Genomic DNA, 27,435 nt, shown 5'->3' on the forward strand with positions numbered 1-27,435 from the left:
GGCAGGGCAACGTTAAGTTTCTTTCTCATGCTGTCTTGTTTTCCAGGACTGAGCTCATGTTTTGCTACTGATTTCTGCAAATCTTCTCCAAGCTTATCTCTGTTTTCCTCTACACCCCAGTAACTTCAGTTCTGTCTACTGAACAATCTTGCCTATGGATTGTATTTATAAACTTACTAAGGAGTGGGCCCTTCAGTCAGTAGTGAAAGATTGAGGTATACTTCGTTAAATAAGTAAAAATAAATATATGAAGGGGGAAGAGTAACGGTTACACTAGAGACCTAAAGATTTAAATTCAAATCTTTCAGTGCAGACTACCTCACACAGGGTTGTGAGGAAGATTAAATGGGGGAGGGTACTATACAGACTACTTTGAGCTTGTGGAGGAAATGCAGTAAATAAATAAAATAACTGTATCTATGTGCTGACTCCCAACAGGAAGGGAGGAATGTACGTGTAAATAATAACTTGATACACATATTTTTGAGGCTCATGGATGGATCTTCTATCAATAAAGTGTAGTTCTAAGCTCCAACATCTACAAGTTCATATTTTTATTCCCAGTTTTCATGTTTGCTTTTGAGACTGGTTCTTCAATACATTGATCTAGCAATGCTCTACATACAGTGGGACCTATGCATAATTGGATCGCCTAATTTGTGTGCATCTACGTAGAAGCATTCTGTGGACCTATAGAGCATGCAGTTCTATATATCCTTCATTTCTACAGCCTTTTGTTATAAAAATGTAAATGTAGCAGTAAATGTAGACATGAGAATATAGATGAAGCTAAAAAATCAAAGCCTGCAGTAGGAGGATGGGAGTTACAGGTAGTCCTTGTTTAGCAACTGCCTTGTTTAGCAACCATTTGCAGTTATGACGGGGATGAAAAAGTAATTATGACCAATCCTTGCATTTATGACCTTCACAGTTCTGTAAAGCAAAGGAAAGCTGACGTAAGATCATAAGCCCAGTGGTTTCACTTAGCGACTGCTTTGCTGAGCGACCAAGTTGCTGGTCCCGACTGTGGACTACCTATATAAGAAAGAAGAATTGGAATAGGTCCTGACACAGCTTTGCAAGGAAGTACCTTCCAGAACTGCACGGTTTCTTTTGAGGTTCAAAATTGCTCCTTTCATCACCTGGACAGGATGGAAAGGCTGTGGCAGCTGTGTATGCCTTTCACAACATTAGAATGTTTTGCTACATGGCAATAAATATGTTCATGTGAAAACAGAGGGGCTGGGGGATTTAGAAGCCGGGCTTGCAGGGAACTTATTTTGGTTCAGTTCATATCCTAAGACATTACGTGTTAAGTGCCACTAGCTGACTCAGTGGAAATGGCTTGCTCCCTTGGCACCCTAGCTGCCAGGCTATAATCAAGGAGCTGTTTGCTTCCTTCGAAATGGTAGGGAGGCTGCCTGAGACCCAGAAGCTCAGGCCTGTAGTTCCAGGATGCTGCCAGGCTAGGAGTGGGTTGCCCGGAGAGTACCCTGACCTCTTGCTCCATATCTGCCCAGGCCCTTTTCTTCCCACCCTCTCCAGTCCCCTGCTCTGCCTCTGTCCACCTCTCCCTTCTGCAACATCTGAGTCACCACCAGCCGGCTGTTGCCATGCCAACCTGAACTCCGACCCTCTTAATGGCTATTTCAGATGATGATTTATGGTGGTGATTAGGCGCTCCGCTGAATTTATAGCTGCACTCTCACATGCTCACGTACACACTCAGGGCAGACAGTGGCGATGTTGGCTGGGAAGCAGCCAAAAGAGGCCTGGCCTGTTGAGAGCCACCCACCTCCTGGCTGTGTCTTCTCCTCAGACCAGGAACTGACAGCTGTGCCTCTGGCGGAACAGCTGGGAAAAGACGGGATGGAGGTCTCTCAGTCCCTGTGTGCAGCATTGGTACTTAAGTTTGCCACTGCACCTCCCTTGTGGCTCTTTACACCAGGCTTTCATGCTTCCGCTCTCCAAATCCGTATCTCAGTGGCTGGGCACAAACACAGCCCTAAATCAGGATTTTTAACCACAATTTATTGAACAAGCAAGGGTGCCAGATTCTCCCATGCTAAGCCCTAAGGGGCAGCTTCACATATCATGCTAAGGCCCAAATAAACCACGTTAATGTTGTAGCATTATGTAGGGACCAAGAAATATTGACCACTATGAAGTTATGGCAGGAGAAAAATTAGGTCCAACTATTAGGTGGAGAGAAGTGGATTTGAGTTTTATAAAAGGATAGCAAATTATTACCCATTAGACTTCTTATCTGGAGTATTACTGCTAGTGGAAAATACCTAAGGAAAGCAGAATTTTTTGCACAATTTGGTGGGGGCGGGGGGGAGAAAATGAGGACAGAGATACACATGGAAATGCTTAACCTTGAAGTTTTAAGTTCTCAGTGCCATCTATTTCATAGAATTTTCTGCTGGGGAAAAAAAAAAAGCTAATCAGATCTACGCTACAGATCCTGTTTGGGAAGAGCACAAGGCAGATTTTATTACACCAGCCTTTTCAATTTGATGCTGCTGTTTTTATGTTATCTCCTGCTGCTTTATTATACAGTGACATTTTTGTATTTATTGTAGGCCTACCTACTTCTTTTTCTTTTTTTAAAATCAGTTTAAGTAGCAGTTTGAATTGTTGATGTTTTTATTTTAACCATTGTAGCCCATTTGAGGGGCATTTTATAATTTATGAAAATAGTATAAAGTGCTCTTATGAGAAAAAAAAATGCCTCTCTATATGGTACACTAATAAAATTCCAGCAAAATATATCATCAGTAACGGTAAAGTCTCCCTCAAGTTGTGCCCTATTTTGGGTAACTTACTGGTTACGTTGATGTCGTTTTCTTGGCATCAATATGGAACGGGGAGCCGTTGCTTGATTTCCCACCCTCCTCCTATTTCCTGCTCTAGGTTACAGCTTGGGATTTCCTAGTCGTCTCCAACCCAGAGACTAGTCAGATGCAATCCTGCTTAGCTTTTGCAACATCACCCCAAGCGGGTTAGATGATGCTATTGCCGTGACAATTAATGATTTTTTAGAGCTCATATTACAACATGGTACCCCCCCCCCCGGTCGACTTAGTTAAGCACACTGTGGGAATAAGGCCGTGGTATTTGTATGAGATAAAGAAGCGATGCACCAACCCCATTCTTTGGTTTTACTGTACTGTACTGTAGTAGGCTTGAAGGATGAGCTTCTCTCTCACTCCAGAAAACTTTCCCCAGCCACATGCCTCCTGTAGAGCCCCTGACAACTATGGTCTTGAATTTCAGGGATGAGACTTGGTGATGTGGTTTTCCGTTAAAAGTCAACGGCAAAGTGCCTTTTTGGTTTTTAAAGAAAAAAAAATGTTGTTTGCTGTTTTTTTTTACCATGGGAACGATGGTACACTCTGAGTATTTTCTGGCACTTTGAATCTTTTCCAAAAAATGTCTTCTGGCTACACCCCCTGTGTATCAACTATCCTCCCACTGCGTTCCACTGCAAAGGAATTGTTTATTTAAAAAATGCTAAATATAATTCTAGGGCCACTGGGATTAAGAAGCAGAAGCTGGGAGGGATTTTATATAAATAGGCAGCTCGGATGAGCAGATTAAGAAGGTACGAGTTACCAAACAAGTGGTTTGTATTTGGGGAAATGGGAAAGGAGATAATGCCCAGCCCTTGCTTTTCTTCATATGGCCTCAACTGAGAAAAAACATGACAAACATTTGTTTTTGAACCTATTCCAAGATAGTATGATAGGAACATATTATCTATCTATCTATCTATCTATCTATCTATCTATCTATCTATCTATCTATCTATCTATCTACAGTATCTTTGAAACAAGGTTTAATATTTTAAGACGTCTATATGCTGTTGAATTACATACCTTTTACTTGAAAATTGATGGTTGGACAACAGAAATGAATTCTTCATGCCGTTCTTATTGTTAAGAAACCTAGTTCAACATTGGAAAGATAAATTTTTAGCCCCAATTATTCAGTGGATTGACAAACTCATGTTACTTGTGACTTATGAATGAGTTGCTTACAGGTGTACGTTATATATGATCATTCTTTATTGAAACTGTTGTGTAGAAACATATACACATACATACATACATACATATGCATATGCACATATCACATACATATATACAAGGGTTGCTGTTGTTGATTTTCAGGGTTTTTTTCTTTCCTTTTTTCTTTGCTATTATTCTACTTTTTCCCTTTGTTCTGTTTTATTAAATGAAGAAAGGCAAAAAGGTGTGTGTGTGGGGGGGGCATTTTCCAAGGTCAGGGACATAATAACCGAAAGCCAATTCTGAGCAAGCCTCTTCAGCTCCTACTACTAGTCTCCACTCTTCTATGAGGATGGGGTTGTGCGAAACGGAAGTGCTGTTTATCTGCAGGCTAATTCAATTGGATTTTTACTGAGTCTCATAACTCAAGGACAGCAGGCCTCGGGAGCTGAACATCCCATAACCATCAGATACCCTTCTCCTGCCAACTTGGGGAGATGGATCACTGAGGGCATTTCTGTGCAGCTGGGTGCTCGCCTCCCTCCCTCCCTCCTTTTTTGTAAGCACAGCTCTGCTTCACCTTTGCTCTAGGAAGCTGGCAAATTTGTAATAATCTAAGAAGGGACACTGTGCCCTCCAATCAGTACACGATGAAGCTTCTTGGAGTGAGCCGTTTGTGGCTGGAAGATGAATAGAAGGGGAGATGGAGAGAGAGATCTGGGGGTGGAAGGAACAAAAAAAGAATAGGTACCCCCCAAAAAGCTGCTTTTGGAAAGGGCGTCTATAACATTTAAAAAAATTATGCACAAATATTGCTAGCGGGGCATTTCTTCCTTAATGTGTACAGGTATACACATTGTCATTCTCTAACAGACTTGAGAAATAGGGTGATTTAATTTAAATGGTATGGGAAACACTCGTGATCCTGTTTCTGTAGACTGACATTTGGACCTTCCAGATTAAAAATGATTCTTAACACGGTAGTTGTGTCAGGCCCAAGTGCCATCTGCGTGAAATCCATGCTTTTAAGGTAGATGGAAAATGCTGTCCTATTCCTCACTGGTGGGATTTGGTGTTTTTTGTTTTGTTTTTTCAAATTTGGGGTCTGTATCTCGAGATGCTTCAGGCAGCAAGATAAAGCAGTCTGAGTGGTGGGTGTAGTATTATTACAGAAGACCATTGTAATGGCAAGGAGAAATAGATGGTGGCTTCTGTTTTTCTCTGTGCTTTCATTAAAAAATGGTTTTTCCTCTTTATTCTTATGCACAGCATAACTTGTTAGGGCCATAGATTTGTACAGCAAGTCCCGGAGTTTTCCCCTTCCTTCTCCCCCCGAAGCTGTGCCTTTTAAATAGATGCTTCCTCATCTCCTGATATAGCCTAGCTCAAGATATAGCCTTATCTCTTCCCTCTGCCTCAAGGTCAACCACCTGTAGCACAGAGGGCTTGATATATGAGCTGGTACTGTTTAATATAAAGTTTGGGTAGCCAATAGACAAGAAGGGGGAAAAAAAAAACCCAAGGAAAGGGCTTACTTAAAAGTATGAGTAATTGGAATAGGGAACTATACAAGCTTTGAAAAGCTTCTTAGCCATGAGCTTCGGTGTAGATCTGATTCCCAGGAACAGAAGTGGCACATCAGCCAGATTATCTGGGGAATGTTCACTGTCTGTTGACTTTGATGGGGAAGGATCCCTGGGGCAGGAGGAACACGAGATTCCGTTCTGTGTTCACATTCTTCAGTGGAAGGCTGGTATTTTTGTTTTCGTTGCCCTGCTTGTGAATATTTCCTGTCCATATCACACTTTGCAGTTGAAAGCTGTTATTGTATATATAACAACATGAAATCCCAGCTGCCAATTTTTTAGCTGGTGTTGGCCTTCACTTGCATCGAGTTCTTCCCAAGAACCTAGGATGTTGTAAGGTATCGGCGTAATTTTGTAATTGGCAGATGGAAATTTTGTCAATGCACAGATTTTCTAAGGGCTGTCCAAGGTTTTTTGGTATGGCACCCAGGACCTACTCTTGTCCCCTCCATGGATACCCCCTTGTTGGGAGGGGCGGTTGTGATGCTCTGATGAAGTTGAGAGCTATTCTGACAGTAGTGTATTCTACCAGAAGGGTCACCCAAGCCAGATAGGTCTCGGCAGAAGAGCCAGACTAAGTGTATCCATCAACCCATTAATTATGGTGAGAAAACAGAAAATGAATCCTATATCGGATTGGTTGTTGCCCAGGACAACAAGGACCCTGTCAGGTGTTAGCCTTCCAGGACATCTGGCGACAAGTGGGCAACAGGACTCAGGAACTATGGCTGGGCAACCAGGGCTTAGGCCTGTAGGATTACTGGAAGAACCACAGAAAAGACAAAAGTATACTGTGTTTTGTGTTCCCCTTGCTTTCCTACCCCCTCCCCACAGAAATGCAAAACTTCCTTTCCCTTTATTTTTTAAAACAACTTTACTTTCCAACATGGGAACCCTGCTTCTTCGTTTCTGCAAGGCTGTGCTATCAGTTCCTCCTCTTTCCATGGCCCAGCAGAGAAGAAGGAACGAGACAGCAACTGCTCCCTACTGCTTTGATTATTGTAGCATGAGAGCAAATATGGCACCATTAAGGGGCGGGGGGCGGTCTGCTTTAGTGTCAGTTGAGACAATGTGGGAAGGGGGTTATGCAAACATCTGGGAAAGTGTATGCAACCATCTGGAGAAGCAAAGGAAAGATGAGGAAGGAACCACCTCTGAAAGGAAAAGGCAGGAATAGATTGGTAGATTGGTCCACACAGAACCAGTCAACAGGGCTTGTCTTCCCTGCACAAATGGGGAAGGGCAAGAAGGAAGGGAACAGCCAGTTGGGTCTTGCAGTGGGGATAATCAGGACTGAGCACCAGTCTAGTCCCACTGCGAACCCACTGCAGTCTAGCCTGGAATGTCTGAAGTTGCCTTAAGAAACACCTGAGAGTGTCACGGGAGACAAGCAGCTTAGACTGCCCAGCGTAATTGCCCTTAGCCTCTTAACTGATTATACCCTTCCTCTTAGCAATCTTATTTCTTCTGTCAGCTAACAATATAACTGTTAAAAGATTCAGCCCACTCTCTCTTCTTACTAACATTTCTACTTACTTTACAACAGTTGCTACCTGGCTATCAGATCAGACAGTATTCTAACATAGAATGAACTGAATATCACTGAACAAAATGTTAATTTTTTTTGCTTCCAATGTTGCACTTCAACAATCTCCCCCCAATTCTGATATGTTATTGCTCTAAGTCCCATAATGCTGCCTAGTGACATAGAAGTTGCAATTCCATCACACTAAAGAAGCCTACCTTTCCATTTTTCTAGCAAGTTTATTGTGTATCCATTATCTCTGGTTCTTTGTTCCTTTTTAACTCCTATTATAGCTGTTAGCTTCCTTCTCTCTGGTTTTCTAAACTTTGATTCCCCACCCGACTCCATTTTATGTGGTACTTGGATAGATGACCTCTAAGGAATTCCAGGGCTGAGAGCTAGGCTAGGAAGCCGAGAAAACATCTGGAAAAAGGCAGTTGGAAACCACATCTGTACTTTTCCCTGAATCAACTTGCCAGGATGCCTCTGTGAAGTTCCAAGGTAAAGAGCTCAACTCAAGGGCATCTTTCCCTTCTTACTTATTTCATCAAATCCACATCCCACCTTCATTTCTTCCCTTTGTCGGTTACAAAGATTTTCTCTTCCACACTCTCAGTTTAAACCTCTTTCCTATTCATGACTTCCGGGTTTACAATAGTTGGCTAGATGGACAAGTAGCCTGACCAAAGAGAGGCTGAGTTTGCACAACAGACTAAGTCTTTATGGATTCGTGGGGTGGGGGAGAGGGAGAGAATTAGCCTGTGGTGCAAATCTAGCTATCAAGATTTCTAAGTCAAGGTTTCTATTTTAGCAAGTTTATGAACACAGCTTTATTTTTATTTATTTTTTATTAAATGGTAGTTAAGCATCCCAGAGCTTAGTGCAGTGTGTGAACCTAGTCCTAAACAGGAGGAGACATGATGTTAGAAAGTATGGGTGATACTGATGAATAAGCCCTGTCTTGTTATTGCCATTTGATGTCTTAGGTCTCAGCACTGCAGTCGCTAGGACACTGCCCCAAAACTGCAATCGCTGCTCCCACCCTACACACACACACATTTCACCTGATCGCAAACCAATTATCCCAGGAAACTTGACCCTGTAAGGGATGAAATACTTTAAGCTGCATCCTGGGTTTTTCCCCTCAGCAATAAAGATGAGTTAACAGCTTTTCTTGGCCCAAAGAGGAGGTGTATAAATTACAACCACCGAAACCTTGGGTTAAGCAAAGACAACTTGATATGATGCCTGGCTCTTGGCCTTCTCCCAGGGGAGAAAGATGGCCAGGGCATTGCGAGGAAAAAAGGGAGGAGGAGGTGAAAAATTAATGCGAGGTGTGCTCAGAGGAAGAATGAATGTGTATTACAAATCTGTGTGTGCCTTTGGGGAGCTGAACAAAGAGTGTTAATTCTGCTTTTCTGTGCCAGCGTGTGTATGCATGCATTTAGGGAGAATTTACGGCTTGTATGTGCGCTGGGGAGGATCTTCAGGAGTATCTGTGTGGATTCCCATAGTGAGAATGAGATCAAGAGAAATGTTACTGTTTACTTTCGCAGGGGCCACTCCAAGGCTCCTGAGTTCAAATCCTGCCTGGTGTCCCTGATTCACTGGGAGTCAGTCTCAGTTTCCTTGTCTGTAAAATGGTAGCCTCAATCTAGGATTTGGCAGAGGCAAGCACAATGAAGACTGTAAAATGTTCTGTGATTTAATAGTGACAAGACACCCAGTGTGGTCTTATTGCATATATATGTCACATCGGACTTCCTAGTAAAAGGCAAATGCTTGCAGCACTGAACTTGCTGTTATGACTACTATTATTGTCATTATTAGCAATAATGAAGCAATTTCTCTCCCTTGCCCCCTCTCGTTCCTTGAATAGCTTGCAAGTGTTATGTTGCAAATCTGGACAGCTATTACTTTCAAAGTATTTTGAAGGAACTCATCTCACAGCTGAATAAGCAAGTTAGTTTTAAATGGAAAAACAGCTTCTCTGTTCCAGTGGGTGATCAGCTTCCACACAGCTCTTTTAAATATTTCATTCAACATTGTGTGTATGGAATCCAATGGCAGGTATAATAAACTTGCTCTGTGTAGGAATGTCCTCAAGGTTTTGGACAACGGGCAGATGGAAGCCTTTTCCAACTGCAGATTCTAGCATTGCATTACTGATGTTCAGCAACAAACCACCAGATTAAGCAACAGCAACAAATAAAATGTTGTTTTATTTCATACTGAAGTATGAAGCTTCAGTATGCTTTATGTTACATTTAAACCCCATCCAAACATCAAGCATGAGAAAGGGCCATGAACACCAGCCCTGTTCCTTCCAGTGATGCCATTGGACCATCTCTACAACTTCTGTGGGCCTTTTGGAAAGATTTTTTTTTTAGATGATGTTCCTCATCTATATGACAGTTGCCTCTCCCTGCTACACTCTGACCATGCCTAAGCAATTCACTTTTATAAAGATGGATTTTTCCACCCTTCCCCCAAATTAGCTAGTGGGTGGGTAAGAGAAGGAGAAAGGATTTCTCCAAATGCTTTGTTCTGTATTGAGCAGGCATCCTTCTACCACATTGCATCAGCCCTAATAGAAAAGGAGGGGTGTGTGCTTCCTCTTATATGTAAACACACGCCCTGCTCTATCCTCCCCAGCCTCCAAGGCTGCAGAGAGGGGAAGCTCCATGCTGGCCCATAAAAATGCAGATTGGGACCCAAAGATGAAAAAGCAGGCCAGTGTATCAATCGCTTTCTGGCAAGCCACAAGATAGATTGCCCCCCGTTGAAATTCTGCTGCGGTGATAATTAATGCATGTGGGCCCTACAACTAAATTATGGCCTTGCAGGCCTAGTGCAGTGGATAGCATACCACAGCTTGGGGCCCACCAAATTGCTCCCCAGGCTAGTAGCAGCTTTTTAGTGCACCGATGGGTGTGTCTGCCTTGTTGAGGAGCTGGTTTCCTCCTTCAAGACAAATCAAGCTGTCTCTTGATTTACAGCATCCTTCTTCCTAAACTAACAGTACAGTAGTGTCAGGATTTTTTCAGAAGCGGGAGTTGGGGCAGGGAAAGATCCGTGCATACGCCAGGGCACAAATATAGGCAGTCAGACAAAATGGTCCCCAAATCAGCAATGGTCCTGATTTGGGGCACCTTTTGAACAGGGAAATTTTCTCCAACCTGGTATCCTCCTGAAGGGTTCGGAGTACAGCTCCCTGAATGTCCAACCAGCACGACCCCAGGCCCATGCTGCTGGCTTGGAAGTTTAGTCGCAGTAGTCTCCACTCAGAGGCCCCAGAGCAGACAGGGCTGGCAAAAATGGTTCAGCTTATGGACGTTTGGCTTTTCCATGCTTCAGCCTTAAGCTGGTTGACTCCCATGTATAACCCAGCTGGAAATTAATTTAGATTTAAAAATCCTTTTCTGGATTTCAACTCCTTCCTCCTAGTGATGGCCTGGTGTTCTGTCTGACGTGTACTTACCACGTTACCCAGAAGGTGGATTCCCCTGCTTCTTCGCCCCTCCCATTCATGCACCAATCGCATTCCTTTCCACAGTTGGGTCTTTGAGGACATGCGGATCTGTAATGGTGTGTAAGAAAGATCTTGGGAGGTGGGGTGAAGAGATGTTGCCTCCAGAACGGTCAGATAAGAGACAGCATAGCCTGCAGCTGGATAGTGGGTGGGGCAAGAGGCTCAGAAGAGACCCTCCCTAATTTCTCAGGGTGTAAAAGAGACAGGGAGAGAATTGCACTTTCAGACTTGCATGATTCTGCTAATGTAGCCTTACAGTAAAGAAGAATTAGCTCATCCGGTTGTGTTTCCTGTCCGGTCTACCTCACACCAGAGGGAGGTAGGATTCCACTGACAAACTTTGTATGAGATCCCTCTGTTGATGTCCTCTCATTCTTTATCCCTTCCAGGAAGGGAGGGAGGGAGGAATCACAATTTTAATTTTATTCCTGTCATTTGGGCTAGAAGGGGAAGTTGGCAGAGTTCTTTCAGTTTCACCTGATGAAAAGAAAGTCCGCCCTTCCTTCCTCCAGGGTTTCACTCTTCCAGGATGAAATGGAGAAGGATCCCTGACTGGAGGGGAGGGGCCGTTCCTGCCATAGCATGCCATAGCCAGTCGGAGGGCAAGCATTGCCTACCCCATAAAATGAAGCGCAGCAGGTGAAAGACTCCCCCACCCCTTTAATGGGCGTAAGCTGGAAAACATTACTTTTAATGTATGGCAGAAAAAGACAGGCGGGGATTGCCTCTCTGGTGGGCTGCGGGTGAGCAGGGGATGGCATTGTGCATTCCCGTCTTCCCAAAACTCCCAGTGACTCTGAGCAGCCCCCAACAATCAATCTTCCAGTTCAGCCTGGAAGGCCTACATTCAGTGCCCCTTCTGTTAAGAAGTTCCCTAGACCATGTTGGGTAACTCAGCTGTCCTCAACCTTACATGGATTGTGAATTAGTAAAAGTGGTGTGGCAAACTAAGAAAAGCAGAGTATATGTGACATAGGCAGAAGACTGTTCATTTTGTGCACAGCTCAGGGTGTAGGGTTGAGCTTCGACAGGGCTGCAACACTGCAGATAGACACTAAGTGGCGGCAATAAGACCTTGTAGCTTCTCTTGCTGCCATCTAGTGGTAGTCCGGAGTTTTGCAGCTCTGATAGATAGCCCGCCCCCCCCCCCGAAACCTAACTTAAAGACATCCCGCCTGCAACAACGCACTCCTAGCTTGGCGCACATCCATCACGAATGTATCCGAAAGCAAGACAAGTTTAAAAGTCGCTGGTTCGCCCGAGGGCACTCCTGCTGAAATTAAGAGAAACGCACCACCAGCGGTCCTTCTCTCCTCCATGGTCCTCTTCCAGTGGCCATACAAAAATCCTCAAATGCTGCCCCCGCTCCGAAGCGCAGTGCTCCTGGGTGATTTGAAAAGCGACGTGTCACATTTTCCGACGGCAGGTAAGATGCGGAAAACTGCAGGTTACCGGCCGACCAGGGTTGTAACCTACCATACCACCACCGTCACCGGCAGATGGCGCTGTGCCATACTCAAGGCCACTTCCCCAGTAGTTTTTGGCGGGCGCTCCAGCCGCTGCGCTCTTTCCCCGAAAAACCGTTTCCGGGCGGCTTAAGGCCTGACAGTCGTCTTTCCGCTGGCGCATGCGCGGAAGGCGGTCCTTCTCGCTCTCTTCTCCCGAGCAGCAGGTAGGGTCGCGGAGCCCCGGTCGCTATGGCGTCGGGGAAATCCTCTCTCCCCCTGCCTGCCTCACCCCGGCCGGCCTTTTTGCTTCGCTTCTCTTGCACCCCGCTCCTCCTCAGCGTTGAAGAGGCGCACAGCGGGGTCGACCGGGACACGCACCGTCTCGGCGGGGCAAGGGGGAGGAGCCTGTGGTGGGCGGGGCCACCCTTGGGAATGATCTTGCCCGGCTTGTGGGCGGGGCTTTGCGGCTCGAGGGTTCCCCCCCCCCCCGAATGCGCAGGGTCCGCAGTGGCGGGACTGGACTCCAGCTCCCTGCGTGGCGGCGGCCTCAGGGCGCGGCGCGGGCGTCCTGCCGTTGATGCCTTGCGGGGCCGATGCGCGCGACGAAGCAGCCCCGGGCTGCCTTACGCTCGTCCTTCGGGAGGCGTGCTGAGCCCCTGAGGCTGCTGCCAGCGTTTCTCAGCCTTCTCTGCCGCTTTGATGTGGGCAGAGGCGTGACCTGATTCGGTTCAGACCGGCGGCAGTTAAAAAGAAAGCTGTAAGTTTTGCTGCCTGCCCAAGCTGTGAGTTGAAAGAGGAGGCATCTGAGCGTCAAGCTAACGTGATTAGTTTTTAACACCGGCAAAGTGAGGTTGGCACAAACCCTCTCATCTTGTAACCGCACGGTCAGGTATTCATTCACAGATGAGCGTCTTGGTTTACTTCATGGCCTCTGTTGTTCCTTTAATGCCCACTTCCTTCCTTTTCCCACCCCTTTGGCATAGGAATTGGTGAAGTTCAGGTTTACACGATGTACTTTTTTCCTGGATATTGGCAGGAAAGCAGCTGAAACTGAATAATGTGTTGATTTATCAAATTCAGAGCCCAGGACTTTGTTCTGAGTAATTTATTTATCTATACTGCATCCCACTTTTCATTTAGGAGCTCAAGACAGCACGCTTAGTGCTGTCTCCTCCTGTTTTTTCCCACAACAAAAACCTAGTGAGATAGGTGGGGCTGAAAGTTACAGAAGCTACCCAGTGAACTTCTAAGGTTTAAGATGAATAAGAATCTGGATCTTCTCTGCTCCTAGTCCAATACCTGAATCACTTATACCACCAGAACTGATTTGAACTCACAGCCTGTTTGCAAACAAATCTGTTCTGGTTCTTTAATTCAGCAGTGTAATTTAATGCGGGTAGGAGTAATTTTGTTGTTACTATTAAACAGTCTGTCTACCATAAGACTTAATGACACATAATCAATCTATCATAAGACACACACAGATCCTTTAAATGATTCAGTCTAGTTTTTGCTCATTCCCTGCTCTAGCAGACACAATTCAAGAAATAGGCTCTCTTTTCCCATTTGCACTTGGAAAACATCCATACTGGATATGAAAAAGCTTGACAACAATAGGATTTTTTTTGTACTGTTAGTAATATTTTCTGAAGGATTGTGCAAGGGAGATAATGTATCTGACCTTTAAGTCTTCTGGTATGTGTTGAAATATTCAAGCAAGAGTAGGCCTTCAACTTCACTGAAATTTGGTTAAGAAATAATGGGAGAACCATTAGCTTCTTCAATTTTTCTGAACTGATGCATATTTCTTTATTTACTTAATATATCAAATCTGTCACCACCCATCTTGTTAAAAAAATAACTCTAGGCAGTTTACAAAGCAGTTAAAATCAATTAAAATTACAATATAAAATAATCCTAAATAAATAGAAAATAAATATAATCCAAGGATAGATGTTAAAATTGGCAGTAACTTGGGGAGCATCATCAAGGCACCAGCCACCCCCAGGAATGGGTAAGATTCTTATCACCCCACACAAACTGGCAGAGCCAGGTCTTTATTCCTTTCCAGAAAGCTGGGGGGGGGGGGGTAGGGGCCTGCTGCACCTCTGGGGGGAGTATATTCCAAAGGGCGGGGGCAGTGGCAGAGAAGACTCTCCTCCTGGGCCCCACCAACCAACATTCTCTCACTGATGGGGTCCGCAACATGCCCTCTCTGCCTGACCGAGTGGGACAGGTTGATGTGATGGGAGTTAGATGGTCCCTCAGGTAACCTGGACCCATGCCGTGTAGGGCTTTAAAGGTAGTAACCAACAATTTGAATTGGACCCGGAAGCAAAATGGGACCCAGTGCAGCTCGCACAGTAAAGGTGTTATATGTGCCGTTCTTGGGGTACCCAAGATTGTCCACATGGCCGCATTTTGAACCAGCTGTAGCTTCCAGATACTCTTCGAGGATAGCCCCATGTAGAGTGCATTGCAGTAGTCTAACTGAGAGATGACTAGGGCATGATTGATTGGCCAAGAGCCTCCTGATCCAGGAAAGGGCATAACTGGCGCACCACATGAAGTTGAGCAAAGGCAAATATGAGAATCTTTTGTGAGATACTCAGTTTTCCATTTGCTTGTGTTCTAAAGGTACTTGCTGCTGACAAGTGGATTTTTTAAAAATAATTTCCCCTTTTCTGCTAGGCTTTTTCATTGCCTTTAACAGCAGCTTGTTCTGTGCATAATGAAAGTAATGATGCATATTTCTTTGTCAGTTCCTTATAATAATCCCCACAGGAAACACTGTGGATTATGTATGCGATCAAAACGGTTACTCTATTCTGAATCATGCTAAGACCGTTAGCTATAAAGTAGGCTTATCCACAGGAGGGCAACTAATATTTGATTGCAAACTGTGAATAAAAAATTACTCAATTATGGAGGTTATCATTGCTGTTCCAATAAATGTATGTATTAGTGACTGATTATACTATAAGCTGTTTTTCCTATAAAAATGAACAAATCTTGATTTTTTTCCTCCCCTTATACTGTTCATCCCCAAGTAGTGAAAAGTTTGACCTGACCTCTACAACTTAAGCTGTTAATTACTACAGGAGAGTAGGTCCAGCTCTCCTCCAGGCTGATTGGCAGTCCAGTGTTTTAGATATCTTTCTCCCACAGTTTATGTCCTATAGATGTGGTGGTGAATTCTGGAGCTGTAGTCTGGTTTCTGCCATGCAGGTTGAATGTTCTATAAAGCATTGCACATCCACTCTCTTCTCTGAATCTCATGGCTGCTGCCTTGAGAACAATTTGAAACGGAGGCCACATCTAATTTTTAGTTCTGGTCATCTGCTGTGTATAATAGCAAGCTTGTTGGGTAGCTTATAAAAAGGAGCTGTTACTGTGGAGCTAATGGCAAAATGGCTCTGTGTAAAAAGAAATCTTTGTGTGGAGGGAGGGAAGCACTCATTACATACATATATACATACATACATACATACATACTGTATACTGATTTGAGACCACCATGCCCTGAATAATCCTCCACATGTATACTATGGATGCCAAATAGGCATCTGTGGAACATTTTCCTCCTAATAGTTGCTATGTGCCCTTGTTCTGAGACTACAGTGGGGCAAAAAAGTATTTAGTCAGCCCCCAATTGTGCAAGTTCTCCCACATAAAAAGATGAGAGAGGCCTGTAATTTTCATCATAGGTATACCTCAACTATGAGAGACAAAATGGGGAAAAAAATCCCGAAAATCACATTGTCTGATTTTTAAAGAATTTATTTGCAAATCATGGTGGAAAAGAAGTATTTGGTCAATATCAAAAGTTCATCTCAATACTTTGTTATATATCCTTTGTTGGCAATGACAGAGGTCAAATGTTTTCTGTAAGTCTTCACAAGGTTTTCACACACTGTTGCTGGTATTTTGGCCCATTCCTCCATGCAGACCTCTAGAGCAGTGATGTTTTGGGGCTGTCGCTGGGCAACACGGACTTTCAACTCCCTCCAAAGGTTTTCCATAGGGTTGAGATCTGGAGACTGGCTAGGCCACTCCAGGACCTTGAAATGCTTCTTACGAAGCCACTCCTTCGTTGCCTGGGCGGTGTGTTTGGGATCATTGTCATGCTGAAAGACCCAGCCACGTTTCATCTTCAGTGCCCTTGCTGATGGAAGGAGGTGTTCACTCAAAATCTCACGATTCATTTTTTCCTTTACACGGATCAGTCGTCCTGGTCCCTTTGCAGACAAACAGCCCCAAAGCATGATGTTTCCACCCCCATGCTTCACAGTAGGTATGGTGTTCTTTGGATGCAACTCAGTATTCTCTCTCCTCCAAACACAACGAGTTGAGTTTAGACCAAAACGTTCTACTTTGGTTTCATCTGACCATATGACATTCTCCCAATCCTCTTCTGGATCATTCAAATGCTCTCTAGCCAACTTCAGACAGGCCCGGACATGTACTGGCTTAAGCAGGGGGACACGTCTGGCACTGCAGGATTTGAGTCCCTGGCAGCATAGTGTGTTACTGATGGTAGCCTTTGTTACTTTGGTCCCAGCTCTCTGCAGGTCATTCACTAGGTCCCCCCGTGTGGTTCTGGGATTTTTGCTCACCGTTCTTGTGATCATTTTGACCCCACAGGGTGAGATCTTGCGTGGAGCCCCAGATCGAGGGAGATTATCAGTGGTCTTGTATGTCTTCCATTTTCTAATTATTGCTCCCACAGTTGATTTCTTCACACCAAGCTGCTTGCCTATTGCAGATTCAGTCTTCCCAGCCTAGTGCAGGTCTACAATTTTGTTTCTGGTGTCCTTTGACAGCTCTTTGGTCTTGACCATAATGGAGTTTGGAGTGTGACTGTTTGAGGTTGTGGACAGGTGTCTTTTATACTGATAACAAGGTCAAACAGGTGCCATTACTACAGGTAACGAATGGAGGACAGAGGAGCCTCTTAAAGAAGTAGTTACAGGTCTGTGAGAGCCAGACATCTTGCTTGTTTGTAGATGACCAAATACTTATTTTCTACCATGATTTGCAAATAAATTCTTTAAAAATCAGACTATGTGATTTTCTGGATTTTTTTCCCCATTTTGTCTCTCATAGTTGAGGTATACCTATGATGAAAATTACAGGCCTCTCTCATCTTTTTAAGTGGGAGAACTTGCACAATTGGTGGCTGACTAAATACTTTTTTGCCCCACTGTATATCTATGCTTGGAGCAATCGAGGGGCAACACATAGTTCAGTCCTATGTGTCTGTTCTGTCTACAGGCTAAATCACAGAACCCAGTCACTGACATGCAATTGGTGCAGTTTGGTATAACACAGGATGGTGGATTTCAGGCTTGTAGGATCTGGTTTACTTTTTAAATTAAACCTGGAGATCAGTTGACTAGAATCTGGTACAAACAGGATTCTGACCCAGGGATTTCTTTTGTGTATGATAAATGAATGAAACGCGCAGTCCTTCCACGCATACATCCATTCCCATTTTTCCAAGCTTGCTTCATAAAAGCAATATAATGTAAGATGGAAATCTTGTACTTGCTGCTGTTAAACATCCAGGACTCAGAATGTCATGCTGATCTGTTGTAAATCAAGTGCCAGATTTTATTAACAGTAAAATTAGCTGACATTTTGAAAATTGTTCCTTCTTTTACAGTCTCCCTCTACCTCTCCGCAGTGTCAAAATGTTCCATCTGAATGTCTTCCAGAGGTGACTTTAGGCCCACCTTACATTAGCAAATGTTTAGTATGTAGAATAAACAACAGTTACTCTAGCAGTGTAATCTTAAGAATTTGTAAGGAATTGCATTGGTTCTGTGTGATAAAATTTAGTGTCCTGAACCCTTGAGGGTTTGGTATAATGTAAAGTCCAAAATGTACCTATCGAAATCTAATCTGGACATGTCAAATGAAATTTTAGACAACCTTCTGAAAAAAAATATATACTGGAATGTTTGACCAGCCAGTATCTAAAATTTGTGAAGCTCTGCTTATGCTAATCAGTTCCTTTTTTCTTGCTGATAACATGTTATATACTGTTTTTTGAGCTTTTTCCATTGTATTATCTTTTCATTTATTATTGCTGTCCTGCATAAATCATTTCTGACATAGATCTTCCAAATATAGTACAGGTAGTCCTTGCTTATTGACTGCCTTATTTAGCAACTGTTTGAAGTTATGACACTGTTAAAAAAAAAAAAAGCTTTGCAACCAATCCTTGCATTTACAACCATCACAGCTTCCTATGGTCATGTGATCACCATTCAGGTGCTTCACAACCGGCACACATTTACGACTGTTGCAGCATCCCGCGGTTACATGATCACCATGTGTGTGCTTCACAACTGGCACGCGACAAGTAGAGTTAATAGAGAAGGCAGATGTAAAATCTCATGGTCAAGAGATGTTTCGCTTAACAACTGAAGGGAAAGTGAAATCATAAGCCTGTCAAGGTCATGTGATTTTCCACTTAGCGACTGCAGCACTTAGTGATGGAGTTGCCAGTCCCAATTGTGGGTGCTAAGCGAGGACTACCTATAGGTTCCTATTTGTGACAGATAATGGAAGCTGTGAATACTTTCTCCTAATACCTTAGCATTTGTTTTGTTTTGTTTTCCAGTTGTTGAATGTGGCCACCCCCAACATCCCTGAATATGTATACTTGTGCAAAGTTCATTTCTGCCTCCACCCTGGTGAGTAACTAAGATGTATCTTCTTGGGTATTTTTAATAGTGTGCTGGCTTTCAAAACAACTGGCATGTTGACAAGTACAGTGCATTCGGAAAGTATTCAGACCCCCTTCACCTTTTTCGATTTTGTTATGTTGCAGCCTGATACTACAATCATTCAAATTCATTTTTTTTCTCATTAATCTACACAAGGTACCCCATAATGACAAAGTGAAAACAGAATTTTAGAAATGTGTGTAAATTTATTAAAAAGGAAAAACTGAAATATCACATGTACTTGAGTATTCAGACCTTTTATTCAGTACTTTGTTGAAGCACCTTTGGCAGCAATTACAGCCTCGAGTCTTTTTCGGTATGACGCAACAAACTTTGCACACCTGGATTGGAGGATTTTCTGCCATTCTTCTTTGTAAATCCTCTCAAGCTCAATCAGGTTGGATGGTGACCATCGGTGGACAGCCATTTTCAGGTCTCTCCAGAGATGTTCAGTAGGGTTCAAGTCGGGGCTCTGGCTGGGCCACTCTAGGACATTCACAGAGTTGTCCCTAAGCCATTCCTCTGTTGTCTTGGCTGTGTGCTTAGGATCATTGTCATGTTGGAAGGTGAACCTTCGGCCCAGTTTGAGGTCCTGAGTGCTGTGGAACAGGTTTTCATTGAGGATATCTCTGTCCTTTGCTCCGTTCAGCTTTCCCTCAACCCTGACCAGTCTCCCAGTCCCTGCTGCTGAAAAACACCCCCACAGCATGATGCTGCCACCACCATGCTTCACTGTTGGGATGGTATTGGGCATGTGATGAGCGGTGCCTGGTTTCCTCCAGACATAACGTTTAGAATTGAGGCCAAACAGTTCAATCTTGGTCTCATCAGACCAGAGAATCTTGTTCCTCACAGTCTGAGAGTCCTTCAGGTGCTTTTTTGCAAACTCCAAGTGGGCTTTCATGTGTTTTGCACTGAGGGGAGGCTTCCATCTAGCCTCTCTGCCAGAAAGCCCAGATTGGTGGAGGGCTGCAGTGATGGTTATCCTTCTGGAACTTTGTCCCATCTCCACACAGGACCTCTGGAGCTCAGTCAGAGTGACCATCGGGTTCTTGGTCACCTCTCTTACTATGGCTCTTCTCCTCCGATTGCTCAGTTTGGCTGAGCGACCAGCTCTTGGAAGAGTCCTGGTTGTGCCAAACTTCTTCCATTTGAGAATTATGGAGGCCACTGTGCTCTTGGGAACCTTCAGTGGAGCAGACATTTTTTTGTAGCCTTCCCCAGATCTGTGCCTTGCAATAATCCTGTCTGAGCTCTGCAGGCAGTTCCTTTGACCTCTTGGCTTTTGCTCTGATACAGGATGCATTGTTAGCTGTGCGGCCTTCCATAGAGAGGTGTGTGCCTTTCCAAATCACGTCCAGTCAATTTAATTTACCACAGGTGGATGCCAATCAAGGTGTAGAAACAGCTCAGCAACTATCAAGAGAAATGGGAGGCACCTGAGCTAAATTTCAAGTGTTGTTGCAAAGGATCTGATTACTTATGTCAATGTGATATTTCAGTTTTTCCTTTTTAATAAATTTGCAGACGTTTCTAAAATTCTGTTTTCACTTTGTCATTATGGGGTACTGAGTGTAGATTAATGAGAAAAAACATGAATTTGAACGATTGTAGGATCAGGCTACAGCATAACAAAATTGAAAAAAGTGAAGGGGTCTGAATACTTTCCGAATGCACTGTATGTTAAAATCAATGAACTACATAACTTGCAAGTACACAATCAAGCATAGACTGTAGAATAATTTTTCCTGAAGACCCTTCTGAAGATTTCTTTTAGTTTTGACTCCTAATCCTCATGATTGTAAAGACATTTTTAAAGATATCTTGGCAGCTCTTGCTGCAGAGCTGTAAATTGGAGTGGGTTAAAGAGATGGTTTATGACAAGGGGATCATGCATATCTTGGTGTTGCTGGCTTTTTGTCCTAGAAACTAATTCTTCCTTCACTGTTTTTCCATGAATCTAAAATTTTCTGCCAACATCTGAATACACAACAGCACTTTTCTTTTATAAAAGAGTTATATACCAGATCATGTATGCTATATGCTTTTTGGTTTCCTCCTGAGATAGAACTTGACTTTTTATTGCCATGATCACGTCACATTCTTTCCTATATCACTACAAAGAACAGAATAAAGCTGATTCATTTTTTCTCTGATGAAAGTTGCTTCTCCTGATCAGGAGTAGGCAAAATGGATGTAGGCAGTAGATTATATTCCTGTTTTGAGAGTGGATCTTTTTACTCTGGACTTTGTTCTGTTTACCTTTTCTCAATCCTATAGGTGAACTACTACAGGTGGTTAAAGGAGGCATCTCCCCATTTTTCTTAATTACAGGAGTTCATAAATATCTTGTTCCTTGGTTTGTTTTTGATCTTCTGATAGCTGACTATATTATCTGAAAATAGGTCCAACCTTTGATGTTGGAATTATGATGGCTACTCCCCACTTATGATAGGCTAGAGATGGGCACAGGGCAACATTCAGCTCCTGCAGCCTCCCAAGATTGTGCAGCCAAGGTGCAGTGACAGTCAAATAATGGCAATATTATTTCCTGCTACTGTTAGTCTTGAAATTAAAACAAATGTCTATTAAGTTTCTGATAGGCATAACAAACCTATGAAAGAGTAAACTGAAAAAAAGTGAAAACAGAAGTTGGAAATCCTACTATCTTTCTCACTGTACAATTGGACAATTAAGAGGTGTGGCCCCCACTTACAAAAAGATTGTCTGTCCCTGCTGTACGTGGTATATTGAGTTCCACACACTGGATGGATTGCTGCAGTGATAGGCGGGATAAGAGAAGAGCACTTTCCACTCTCTAGTTACTGCAATTTGAAGAGGCATAACTCAAAATATGGGGCAGTACAACCTCTTCAGTTTATGTAGTCTATGTCTAGTGCTAAATGAAGAATTCAGCTTGAGAATTTTGTTTATGTCAAACACCTCTCTCTTGCTTTTTAAGCAAACAGCATTGATTTTTATTAATCTTTTTTTTAATTAAAAGATCCTTCAAATATATGCCATTTCTAATCTGGGATGTATTCCATGCCATGTCCCCAAAATTAAGATAGTACTGAGAAAGTTCCAACATCAATTGACTATGAGAAGGGTGTTGTTCTTCCCAAGTGGACTATCCAGCTGCTTTGTGTTCTTTTCAACAATGGCTCAAGTAGCATAAAGATGTCAGCCTAGCTCTCAGATTCTAAATACTGCTGGTTCTTTGGATTACAATCTACCAGAATCTGGGCTTTAATCTACAGGTTTTCCTCAGTACGTACTGCTGAGAAATATAATAAAATTCCAAAGCCCAGAGGGGTCCAGCAGGACAATTTTTAGTATCTTGTATACCTAACAGAATACATTGTACAAACACAAAACACAAACTAGTTTATTTTATTTGCATGACTTTGTACAGGTTGCAAATATTGTATTACTCACTCTGAACTGTTGATTATTTTTTAAAGATACATTAGTATGTACCACATTACCACCTTCTTCTAAATCAGTGCTCCTGGAAACTAAACATTTTATTTAAAATATGAAATAGTTGCTGTCCTAGGACCCAAGTAAAGTGCATGTCTAAGATAAAATATTAAAATATATGTGCTATCCTGATGAGAAAAGGGGAATATATAAGGAACTTGCACCTTTGGAGATTGTAGAATAAGAGAGTTGGTAGGGGCCATTTAGTCCACTGAACCCAACCTCACAGTTTGTGCAGGAATCTGAAGTAATATCTCTATAATAAATGACCATCCAACCTCTGCTTGAATGCTTCCAGCAGAATCCACCTTCTTACTAGGTCAAACTACTTCCACTGTCAAGTTGTTATTATTGTAAACTTCCTAACATTCCATTGGAATCTACCTTCCTGTAAATTCGATCCATTATTCTGTGTCCTGCTATCTGGGATGATAGAGATCAAATCTTGGATTTCTTCTGTATGACATCATTTCAGGTATTTGATGAATGCTTTAAATCACCACACAATCATCTCTCCTTAACTCTAAACATTCCCAGTCCATTCAGTCTCTTCATAAGATTTATTTTCTAATCACCTGATCATTCTTGTTTTTCTTCTCCAAATCCATTCCAGTTGTCTAAATTGTTCTTAAAATGTGGTGGCCAGAACTGGATACAATATTCAAGGCGATGTCTGACCAGCGCACAGTGAAGTGGAATGATTATTACTGATAATTTGGAAATGTATACTTCCTTTGCTGCAGCTAAATTTGCGTTTGCCCCTATGCAGCTGCATCACACCGCTCCCATAAATTCAGTTTGCAATCAACTACTATTCCAAGACCATTTTTGTAAATAGTTTTGTCAAGCCAGGCAGTGCCCATTCTATACCTCTGTATTTGATTGATCTTTCATATGGAAAGAACTTTGCATTTGTTGTTGTTAAATTTTATTTTGTTCTTTTTCATTCTATTTCTCTTAACATACCAAGATCCTTTCAAATTTAGTTGTGTCTTCTAGAGTATTAGCTATCCCACCAACCCACATTTAACTAGGTCACTGATCAGAATGCCATGGGGTGCTCATGAAACGTTTTGCTGAAACCGAAGTTAATTAGATCTAAAGCATTCCCACATTTTGCTAAAGAGGTTGTTAGGAAGGTAAGGTTAGCCTGACAAGGTTTCTGGTGATCATCAAATACTGCTTTGTAAAATGCTTTAGTGCTAAAAAGTTGGTGGTGGAAACGCTGTGATGTGTTCAAGCAGAAGCTGGACAGCCATCTTCCAAGGATGCTTTAATTTGGATTCTTCCTCCTCCAACCTGGGTTTAAGAAATTGGCAGGGGGTTTCCCCTTTTACTTCCTCCATACCTTTCCCTTTTAGAAAAGGAACAGGACACTTCACCATAGCTATGTTGGGTGGCTACTGTGGACATATTCAAATCAGTGTTTATATATTATATTAAACCTTTTTTGCTTTTATTGTAGTTTGAACAGGTCTTAATGGTTTGGTTTGCATACAATACAAAGCCATAAACTATGGTTTACAAACCATAACTTTACACAACATATTAAATCACCATGTTTGACCCCACCATCGTTCCTTTTAACAGTTAGGATTTTGCTTTTAAAACTAGAATGTGCTTGGCAAGGAAGCTTGTTGTACCAGTGGAAGTTTTCTTTCTCTTCTGTAATGTGTTTTTCCTTTCTGCAGGTGAGGAACAGTTCCACGTTTTTGTGCAGGCCTCTCTCTGCCTCTGTGCTGAACAGACCTCAAGTCAGGACAGATAAGGTAAGTTAGGATATCCAAGAGAGACAGATTTTGAATCTTCTCAGCATTGCTTCTTTGTCCTGCCAAGTTCCGGCAGGCAAAAACTTGCTATAGTTTTAACCAGGGATGTGCAAAAACAGTTGTTCAATTCGTCCTTCAGACCAGGCTAATGCAGCTATTCCAGACAATACTGAAAACTTCAGATCACCCCTAGAATAGTCAGATTGGTGTTGTCAAGGGGAATATTCCAGAATTCCCCAGAACATTCTGTCCCAAGAACATTTAATGTCGCACGTCACTACTGTCAGTGAATAGCTATATTGGAGCTTTCCCTGTCAGAATGGGAATACTGATTCTAGAAGAACATAACAAGGCTTTTATAATACAGATTAAGATTATGGGAGTAAATGTGAGTGAAAGACAATGGGAGAAAGGGAAAAAGAAAAGAGTGTGATTCCTGCAGGCTTTAACTTAGGGGCTTTTCTTGCAGGCAGGAATACACATCTGTACAATAGAGGCAGAACAAAATAGGACCCAGGATACAAAAGCATAGCGCAAATTAATCCATAAAATAATTCAACAAAAACACATTAATCTGTGTCTATCTCACTATTCCCTATGGCTATTTTGTTCTGATTCTCTAATCACTCTCTGGGTTGGAGGGTTTTCTTACCAGGTTGAAGCAAGCTTGGGAAGAGATTCTTTCTCCTCCCATGATGGAAGGCAAAAGGCAAAATAGTACTTCCTTGTCCCCTTTTATATAGCCTACTTGAGAGGGGAATTTCCCTGCTCTTAATTGGTACTTCAGAGTGATTGCCCTGGACTAAGTCTCTGCCCACTCTCTGGATTGATTGCTTTAGGTTTGATTGATGCAAGAGATAAACGGTGTCTTTTATTTGTTCATGTCTGAGCTTCTTGAGGTGAGATTCCCCCTCCTCCTCCATTGAATTGGCTCTGCTGGATTTTTTGGATTATACAAGCAGTGGCATAAAACAGTATACATTTCCAAAGAGATATCTTTTTAAAAACTGTAACAAGTCACTAGGGGGCCTCAGGATGCTACAGGGCTGTCTCTCTATAATATTAATAATAGCTGGGCCTGGAGATGTAGTTTTGAATTTGTGCAGGTTTGAATCTGCTGCCTTTGGAGCTTATCTGGAGTTCTTCCAGCTCCTCCTCACAACAGGAAGAAGTGAAGGCCAGTTCATTTAGTTCAAACTTTGGAATTGTTGGTAAGCTTCAAGAAATTCTCTCCATCAATTCCTCATTTACGTATTGCTTTAATCCCACTCTTGTAAAGAGCACATACAGTTCTAGCTTGGTTGCCAGATGGGGATCAGCCAGTGAAATGCAGCGTGCTTCACAGTTACAGAGGCATTTAAATCCAGGTCTTGTTGTTATGTGATTCTCTACCCCAGGTTTAGGCAATCTGATACTCTCCATATGGCTTGTACTGTAAGACCAACAGCACCCTGCTGTCTGGAGCCAATGAAACATCTGAAGGACACCAGATTGCCCACCTTTCCTTTGTAATTATACTGGCCCAAACGGAGGTAGTTGCCCCCTGCCAAAGTTTGTAGCCACTATGAAGCCAAGCTATGAATTGGTTTTAAATTGAACTCTGGTGTACTTGGTAGTGCTGAAAAGATAATAAACACCAACAGCCAAGATTGGTAATGGCTGCAGGCAGTGCTGATTATTACATAGTTACATTTTGTCACCTCCTTTACCTTCTACTTCCCCTATTTCTTCATCTTTGTTCCTAGCCCTGCTGCCTTTCAGGTTCTCAAAATGCAGCTTTGCCGCTGTTGCATCGGGAGTTCCAAACAAGTGCTGTGTCCAGGGACATTGATACTGCCGCCAAGTTTATTGGTGCTGGCGCTGCAACCGTGGGTGTAGCTGGCTCTGGTGCTGGCATTGGAACAGTATTTGGCAGTCTCATCATTGGCTATGCCAGGTATGGAAAAGGAGTTATACTTACATCCCATTTGTAGCATCATTGTACAGTGGCAAGGGATTATGGAATTTTCCAGGCCTTTTGTGCCTTTAATTAGATGTTTCCTCCTCCCAGGTTCTGCCTGATTGCTTTAGCTCAGTATAACTCTGACATTACTGATGATTGTCCTTAATTATTCAGTTCTTCTCAGTAAGGATATATGATTAGTAACATTATCCATCCCATTTTTGAAGAAAGATCTCCCTTGTGAATAGCACTGCCATTCATTTTTAAAATGAATAATTAGTTTCCTCTTGTTCTTCTTCAGAGAGCAGAAACTGAGGAAAAGTCTCTTTATCAGTGATGCTGTAGCTGTGCAGAATAAGAAACAGTGATGGACAAAAGTGCAAAAGGAAGTTCCTAATTAACATTGCAAGGAAACTTTGCAGAAAGCAGTTTATTTCTAAGTAAACCTTGAAAGCTCTTGGCCACTACTTATTGATATAGTAGCATGTTAAGTGTCTTTCGGAGCCTTAGTTTTAATTCTACTTGCGATTGACTGCAGAAAAGTGGTGCTAAAAAGACCTGATGCAGAATAAACCCTAGTAAAATCTTTATAGTCTAATAAATTCTGTAGACTTAATTGCAAAAGGCTCTGCATGCAGCTAGGTTTTTTGCTTCTCCTAATAAGTGTGACATGGCCAGGAGTGATGTAACTTCAAACCTACCCTTGAGAGATGCTGCAACTATAGCTCTTCTCTGTTCCACTGATTGGTGTTTATCTCTCTTTCTCTCTCTCTTTTTTAATTCCTTCACAGAAATCCCTCACTGAAGCAGCAACTCTTCTCCTATGCCATCCTGGGTTTTGCGCTCTCTGAGGCCATGGGGCTCTTCTGCTTGATGGTAGCATTCCTCATTCTCTTTGCAATGTGACAAAACCAGATGCACTACTTGTGACATGATCTTCCTTTCTTCTCCGTGTTTAGTCTAATGTGTACACTGAGCTGAGCATTTTGTGGGAGAGAGGGGAAGCCCACCTGTAACCAATCCTCCCTGTTCACTGGGGGCAAGTGAATAAATACAGCATTGGTATACATTTCCTGGGTTTTTTAGTGTGCATATTTGGTTTTGTGATAGACATCTGGTTCCAAATATTTTCCCCATGGTGTTAGGCAGTGATTGATTGGTGGGTGACCAGTGGGAGACATGAATTCCATATGATAATGTCAGCCAGTTGCACAGCATAATAGAATGTGTTCAGTGCATCCAGTAGATCATTGAAAATCCTGTAATGGCTGTAAGTTTTTTTAGTTCAGTAATTTGCAATAAGTGTGGAATATCTAATCAGTAGTTTGATGCCATTACTCTTTATGAAATCTTAATGAATTTAATGAAGCTTGTCCTTAGTGTCATAGGCTCGTAGCAATACT

The 27,435-nt window shown here is 42.6% G+C and overlaps 1 protein-coding gene and 1 long non-coding RNA gene across 2 annotated transcripts; one reads left to right on the top strand and one right to left on the bottom strand.

Annotated features, from left to right (window-relative positions):
- Window positions 1-851: 851 nt before the first annotated feature.
- On the bottom strand, window positions 852-12,494 carry LOC148216288 (uncharacterized). The gene is made up of 3 exons (XR_015795680.1): window positions 10,606-12,494; window positions 3,882-3,950; window positions 852-1,035 (listed from the first exon to the last, which is right to left on the bottom strand). It is a non-coding gene; the product is annotated as an uncharacterized LOC148216288 (long non-coding RNA).
- ATP5MC2 (ATP synthase membrane subunit c locus 2) lies at window positions 12,251-27,101 on the top strand. Its single transcript, XM_007439510.4, has 5 exons — window positions 12,251-12,328; window positions 18,733-18,805; window positions 24,013-24,090; window positions 25,836-26,026; window positions 26,824-27,101. The coding sequence occupies exons 2-5, from the start codon at window positions 18,740-18,742 to the stop codon at window positions 26,936-26,938; spliced, it is 450 nt and encodes a 149-aa protein (XP_007439572.1). The 5' UTR covers window positions 12,251-12,328; window positions 18,733-18,739; the 3' UTR covers window positions 26,939-27,101.
- Window positions 27,102-27,435: the final 334 nt, after the last annotated feature.

This window comes from Python bivittatus, unplaced genomic scaffold (genome assembly GCF_059951505.1).
Source record: "Python bivittatus isolate LINGU-HERP-01145 unplaced genomic scaffold, Pbiv_v1 ctg000220_np1212, whole genome shotgun sequence".
In the NCBI taxonomy this organism is placed as follows: Eukaryota; Metazoa; Chordata; class Lepidosauria; order Squamata; family Pythonidae; genus Python; species Python bivittatus.